This window comes from Orycteropus afer, unplaced genomic scaffold (genome assembly GCF_000298275.1).
Source record: "Orycteropus afer afer isolate SDZICR_OR568_19922 unplaced genomic scaffold, OryAfe1.0 scaffold00032, whole genome shotgun sequence".
In the NCBI taxonomy this organism is placed as follows: Eukaryota; Metazoa; Chordata; class Mammalia; order Tubulidentata; family Orycteropodidae; genus Orycteropus; species Orycteropus afer.
This window is the reverse complement of record NW_006921619.1, coordinates 10,198,187-10,205,015: the sequence shown is the minus strand read 5'-3', so window position 1 is coordinate 10,205,015 and position 6,829 is coordinate 10,198,187. Positions and strand designations below refer to the sequence as shown.

Below are 6,829 nucleotides of genomic sequence, written 5' to 3'. Positions count from 1 at the left end.
TTTTGGTGTCTTGACTCAGCAAAATCTGTAATGCAGCAAGGCTTGGTAAGCATTACTGGGGGTGCTGAAGCTTTTCTTTATTTCATAATCCCAATTGTTTTTCTAGAAACCATCAATAGCCTCCAAATGACTGACTCAATTTTTGGATCCGATTCTCATGACCAAGCAAATGTTTGATTTGAAACTGGCCCACTATAAATGTTGTTTCTGTGCCTCTAACTCTCTGTAGCTATTCCTGAATTTCTTTCAGCACTGGGGAAACCAACCTATGCACCAAAAATGTCTAAAACTGGAAACAAGGTAAGTAAATGGTCATACTGGTTTCTGGCCTGCCTGCTTTCTTTTCATCTAACGATCCAACGAAAGAAACAATGAGAAAAGTTTTTGCCTAGTTGTCTGTAGGTATGATAGAGTAGGCTGGGATTAGGAGGGAAGGTTAAATCCTTATTGTATTTTCACTCTAACAGAATTACCCAACACTTTTTTTTTTATTTAAATTAAGAGTATATCTTTATGTGTAGTGTGATGTTGAATACTGTACAAGTAAATAATGTATAAATATGGTTTCAGCCTTTCAGCAGCTCACATTCTTTGTATCGCCACAGGAATAGGACATGCTGATAAGAGGATTATGTAAACTACAGAATTTTGGTATTCATTTAAAAATGGGTTTTGTGAAATTCAACCACAACCTTTAATGTTCTAAGAAGCTCCAATGACATGGTGGTTAAAGCATTTGGCTGCTAAACTAAAGGTTGAGTTTGAACCCACGTGTCAATTCTGACTTGTAGGACAGAGTAGAACTCTCATAGGGCTTCCAATGAAACCTTTACAGGAGCAGATTGCTACATCTTTCTCCAAAGGAGCATCTGGTGGGTTTGAACCGCCAGCCTTTCAGTTAGCATCTGAGCACTTAACCACTGACCACTGAGCCATCAGGACTCCAATTAGGACTTGATGGCAAAGTGTTTTTTTTTTTTTTTTTTAATCTAGAACAGTCTTTATCTTTTGTGTTTTGAGACATTGACATTTTTCAAAGTCTAAGCTAGGTGTCTTGTAGAAAGTCCTGCAATTTTTATTTGTCTAAGCATCTCCTCATATTTGGATTTAGATTAAACACTTTTGGCAAGAAAACAACATAAGCAATGCTGAGTACCTCCCATTGCACCATCCCACTGTGTCAGGAGGCACCTGTTAACTTGTCCCACAACTGGTTATTGCCTGTTTTTCCCCTTTTGGAAGACAGAACTAATAATCCTACTTGTCATCCAAGAGGTTTGAGTAGAAAAATAAAGAGTGTCTTTAGTGCTGTCTCTCTTTCTCACTGCTATTGAGTCAATTCTGACTCATAGCAACTCCCACTGGGTTCCAAGGCTGTAAATCTTTACAGAAGCAGACTGCTTCATCTTTCTTCTGCAGAGCAGCTGGTAGGTTCAACCACCAACCTTTTGGTTAACAGCTAAGTGCCTTAACCACTACACCACTAGAGCTTTTTCCTTAGTTCTGTGAGGATCTTAAAAGTATGTTACGCAAATTTCACTACAAAGAATTTGAAGTCCTTAGTTTGGAAGGGCTATCCATGTGCTTTAAGGGAATAATACCAGTTCCAATAGCATGTCCCTTGCAAAGTCTTCTTTTTGGTGAATAGCTGGCCAACAACCAAAGGTAAAGTAGAGCATATGAATTACAGAATTTAGAATCTATCCTTAGAAAAGTTCCCTTGATTCTCCTAAAGATATTTCACAGGCCTTGGGAAAAGCCTCTCACACTCTCGAGATCAGTCTTGTTCAGTTTCAAAGACAGTAAATGCTGCCATGTGGAACAGAGCTAGCTTTGCCCGTAGGAGGCAGCAAAGGGAGATAAAAAAAAAAGGAGCTACAAATTAGGAACGAGTTGTGTGCTGCAGTTCATTGATTTGCCTGAAAATAACATTTAACTGCCTACTGGTCTTAAGTAAATCACTTAACCTCATCATCTGTGATAACAGTTGTAGTAAAAGCTTATAGGCAATTATAAGGCAGATATTTAACCTAAATGCTTTATCCACGTTATCCTATTGGACCCTCACAACAACCTTCTATGGTAGTTAATCTAGTTTACAAATGAAGATACTGTGTTTGAGAGACTCAGTGCCTTGTCCAAGTTTGCACAGCTAGTAAGTAGGGGATCCATAGCTGAATTCATGAGTGGTGCTAGGATTTTTTTTTCCTTCACCTATAAACTGAGGTACCATGATATCTCTAAATATGTGCTATGCTAAGATAAGGAGCCCTGGTTGTGCAGTGGTTAAGCACTTGGCTGTTACCTGAAAGGTCAGCAGTTTGAACTTGCTACCAGCTGTGTCACAGGGAAAAGACATGGCAGTCTGCTTCTGTAAAGTTTTAGCACCTTAAGAAACCCTATAAGGCAGTTCTACTCTGTCCTATAGGGTCACTATGAATCAGAGTTGATTCCATAGTAACGGAGATGCTAAGATAGGGAAGGAAACTGGAAGAGATAAAGAAATGGAGGAGACAGCCGATGACTGAAGGGTGGGAAGGGAAAAGGAAGCTTTTGTTGTTGTGTGCCGTCAAGTCGGACCCAACTCATAGTGACCCCTTCTTGGGTTTCTGAGGCGGTATCACTACGGAAGTAGATTGTCCAACTTTCCTTTCGAGGGGTGGCTGGGTTTGAACCGCCAGCCTTCTGGTTAGCAGTCAAGGGCCTAGGCAGAAATGGGAAGGGAAAAAATTAAGGCGGAAGAAGGAATTACTAGTATATTACTATTTAGAAAGGATCATATGGAGTAGAAGAGAATGAGATTCATGCCCTTTTATGGGTCATTCTTGGTTTCTTCCTCTCCTTCATTCCCTTCATCTGATTAGTCACCAAATGCCAAATTTCTTGACATGGTTATTCACATTGGAGCTGCCTTTCAAGTGTCCCTCATCATCTCTCACCTGGACCACTAAAGCCACCTGTTTATGGGCACAAAGCACTGCATACACTATTTCTCCCACAAAATCACTGAAGAAATTCAGCATAGTTCCTGTGTCATTTTTCTGGCTTTATTTCCTAATACTGCGCTACATACCCACTGTGCACTAGTCTTAATGAATTTATTGTCCTTTAGTGGGCCATCTGGAGCTCTGGTGGCATAGTGCCTAAGGCATTTGACTGCTAACCAGAAGGCTGGCAGTTCAACCCACCAGCCACTCCTCAAAAGGAAGATTGGGCAATCTACTTCCGTAGAGATCAAACACACTCGTTGAGTTGGTTCTGACTCATAGCGACCCCTCCCTGTGTTTCTGAGGCCGTATCACTACGGAAGTAGATTGCCCAACCTTCCTTCTGAGGAGAGGCTGTGGGTCCGTCTCCGAAACCTAAGGAGGGGTCGCTATGAGTCGGAAAGGACTCAATGGCACTGAGTTTGGTTTTGGCTAGTGTGGGCCATCCATGTTCTTTTACGCCTTTATTCTTTTGATCAGGCTTGTTCTCTTCCTTTTTCCTCCAGAAAACCTCTAAACCAAAACCAAACGCACTGCCATCGAGTCAGATCCGACTCATAGCGACCCCTCCTTGGGTTTCCGAGGTGGTATCACTAAGGAAGTAGATTGCCCAACCTTCCTTTCCAGGAGTGGCTGGTGGGTTTGAACCGCCAGTCTTCTGGTTAGCAGTCACAGGCCTTAGGCACCGCGCCACCAGAGCTCCTTAGAAAACCCCTACTTATCTCTTAATCCTCATTTTAAAAATCCCTGCAAGACACTTTTACCAGGCTCCTCTCCTTACATCTGAAATGGCTTTTGTTTTTCACATTTAAAATGATAAAACAAATCAGCCACAAGGTGGCAGCATAATACCAGGAAACCGCTTGACACCTTTCTGTGGTTTCAGTTTGAATTACAACCCAGCAAGTGAGTTTGGATTGTGGAATTGTAGAGCAACAAGGAAGGTTGGCCAATCTACTTCTGTAGTGATACTACCTCTGAAACCCAAGGAGGGGTCGCTATGAGTCGGTCGACTTGACGGCACATAACAACAACAACAGAGCAAGAAGGGACAGACTCGAGACCGTTTGGCCTTGTTTTCATCAACTGCTCGGTGAAGACCTAGAAACTCCTGGGAACGCCATCCTCTGTTTTTAACCAGGAAAAGCTCTGTTGTTGTTATATGCCATTGAGTCGGGCCCGTTTCTGAGGCAGTATCACTACGGAAGTAGATTGCCCATCTTTCTTCCGAGGAGTGGCTGGTGGATTTGACCCGCCAGCCTTCTGGTTAGCAGTCAAGTGCCTTAGGCACTACACTACCAGAACCCCTAGGAAAGGCTCTCTAAATTTTATTTATTAGAAGCCAGGACTTCTAATCTAATCTAATCTTTTACAAATGTGATGCTGAGGCCCAGATTGGTGATGACTAAGGTAATAGGAGCTCTGTTGGTGTAGTAGCTAAGGCATCTGACTGCTAACCAGAAGTTAGCAGTCTTCGGAAGGAAGTTTGGGTAATCTACTTCTGTAGTGATACTGCTTGGGAAACCCAAGGAGGGCTCGCTATGAGTCGTATTCGACTGGACCGCAGTGAGTTTGGTTTTTGGAGTAAGGTAATGGAGCAGGTTGTGGAGTGGCAGCTGCAGAACTCAGGTGTATTATTTTTGGGTAGCATAGTTTCTAGCACCATTCAGAGATCCACTGTCTCAGAGATTAATGCCCCAGGCATTGCGCTAGAAACTTGAGAAACAAATAAGAATTTGAAGCAAAGAATGTGCATACCTTATCATTTGGATTACTTTGCAACAACTCTGCTGGCAATAAACCAATAGTAGAGAACATATTTTCATACATGTATGCTGTATATTCACCTAAAACAAGCTTTCTAAAGCTTGGGTCTAGGGTTTTTTTTTTTTCCTCTCGCTGGATTTTCCATCTCACCTGGCATGAATTTCTGCATCAGAAACTCATTTATCTTCATCAAGCAATTATTGACAGCCTGTCAATGTTCCCACAAGAGATTCATAACTGCTTAAGGCTTGGTTCTTAGCTTTGGAAGAAATTTGGTGGGAGAGACAGAATATATGGAGAATTTGTAAGATAATGCAATAAACATAAAAGAGGAAGCAATGAACTTGAGTCTGAAGTTGTTTGTTGATATTAAAGCAGTTTTCTGTTTGGCTTTTTTTTAAGTCTTCAGGAAGTACTCATACATGTTGTTGACAACTAAAGTTGTCTTCTAGAAAACAAATATTGTGGGGTGAGGTACAATGACATATTTTCTTCTTAAAATTGAGGAGAAAGGAATTTCTAAATTAAAAACTGTTATTAGTTTTTATTTCATTATTGAATAAAGCCTCCCACCTCCTCAGTTATTTTCTTTGGTTGCCCTTCCTTCAGATTACTTTCTATGAAGAGAAGAATTTCCAAGGCCGCCACTATGACTGTGATTGTGACTGTGCCGATCTCCACACATACCTGAACCGCTGCAACTCCATTAGAGTGGAAGGAGGCACCTGGGTTGTGTACGAAAGGCCCAACTTTGCTGGACACATGTACATCTTACCCCAGGGTGAATACTCGGAGTACCAGCGTTGGTTGGGCATCAACGACCGCCTGAGCTCCTGCAGAGCCATTCACCTGGTGAGAGTTTGAGACTTGCATGCTCTCACTCTTGTTCTGTCACTCTCTTGCTCTCTCATTCTCATTTTTACTTATCTGAAAGAGTTATCTTAAGGTTTTCCCAAGTCTTGATGGGTGCCTAAGGAGCTAGGGATGCAGTAGTTAATGTGCTTGGCTGCTAACCCTAAGGTCAAACCCACCCACTGGAGAAAGATGTAACAATCTGCTTCTGTAAAGATTTATAGCCTTAGAAACCCTATGGGGCAATTCTACTTTGTTCTACAGGGTCGCTATGAGTCAAACATGACTCAGTGGCATGAGTTTGGTTTTTGGTAATGGATGCGTGTCTTTTGTTGGCTTCTAAGGCTTGAATAAAATCTTAGGGAAGTTCATAAGACTGAATATACTAATTATTTCCATAGCTCTTCTCTCTACCTCTTGAGTATGTTAAAGAATTAATTTTTGTCTCATAGAGAAAGTCAGTTATCTTGGTGGGGAAGAGAGTTCAGATCACCAGGCTTTCAAGATAGTAGGTTCTGAACCATTAGGTTCTCTGAGTTCTTGACCTGCTGGTGATTTCCATAATGTTTTGCTGTTCATTTCCTCCTGTTTCTTCAGTCTAGCGGAACCCAGTATAAGCTTCAGTTCTTTGACAAAGGGGATTTCAGTGGCCAGATGTATGAAACCACTCAAGATTGCCCTTCCGTCATGGAGCAGTTTCACATGCGAGAGATCCACTCCTGTAAGGTGCTGGAGGGGGCCTGGATTTTCTATGAGCTGCCCAATTATCGTGGCAGGCAGTACCTCCTGGACAAGAAGGAGTACCGGAAGCCCATCGACTGGGGTGCAGCGTCCCCAGCTGTTCAGTCTTTCCGCCGCATTGTGGAGTAATGATATGAATGGAACCACACGATTCCTCCTGGGGGCTAAAGGCTGGCTGGCCTAGTGGTCCGTACATGCATAAATAAAACAATGGGCTTTGAATTCCTCTGCTGACTATAATGCCTCCCTTTAAATGCTTTTAGGAACCAGCAATGTAGTGCCCCCCACACTGGGCAGTTACACAAAGCAACACATCCTTCAGCTTATCAGTCTAGATCTTTGTGCTAAACCAAATGGGACTGCATTAAAGAATTAGAAAAATCATAGTGCCATGTGGTGGTTCTTTTTGCTTATGTTTTGCATTAATTAACAGTTATAATAGTTGCCACTTATTGAGTGCCTATAACATCCCATTTTCTATT

At 42.0% G+C, this 6,829-nt stretch overlaps 1 protein-coding gene across 1 annotated transcript; it reads left to right on the top strand.

Moving 5' to 3' along the window:
• Positions 1-279: 279 nt before the first annotated feature.
• Positions 280-6,476, top strand: CRYGS (crystallin gamma S). The gene is made up of 3 exons (XM_007935977.2): positions 280-300; positions 5,364-5,606; positions 6,204-6,476. Exons 1-3 carry the CDS (start codon positions 280-282, stop codon positions 6,474-6,476), a joined length of 537 nt encoding a protein of 178 aa, XP_007934168.1.
• Positions 6,477-6,829: the final 353 nt, after the last annotated feature.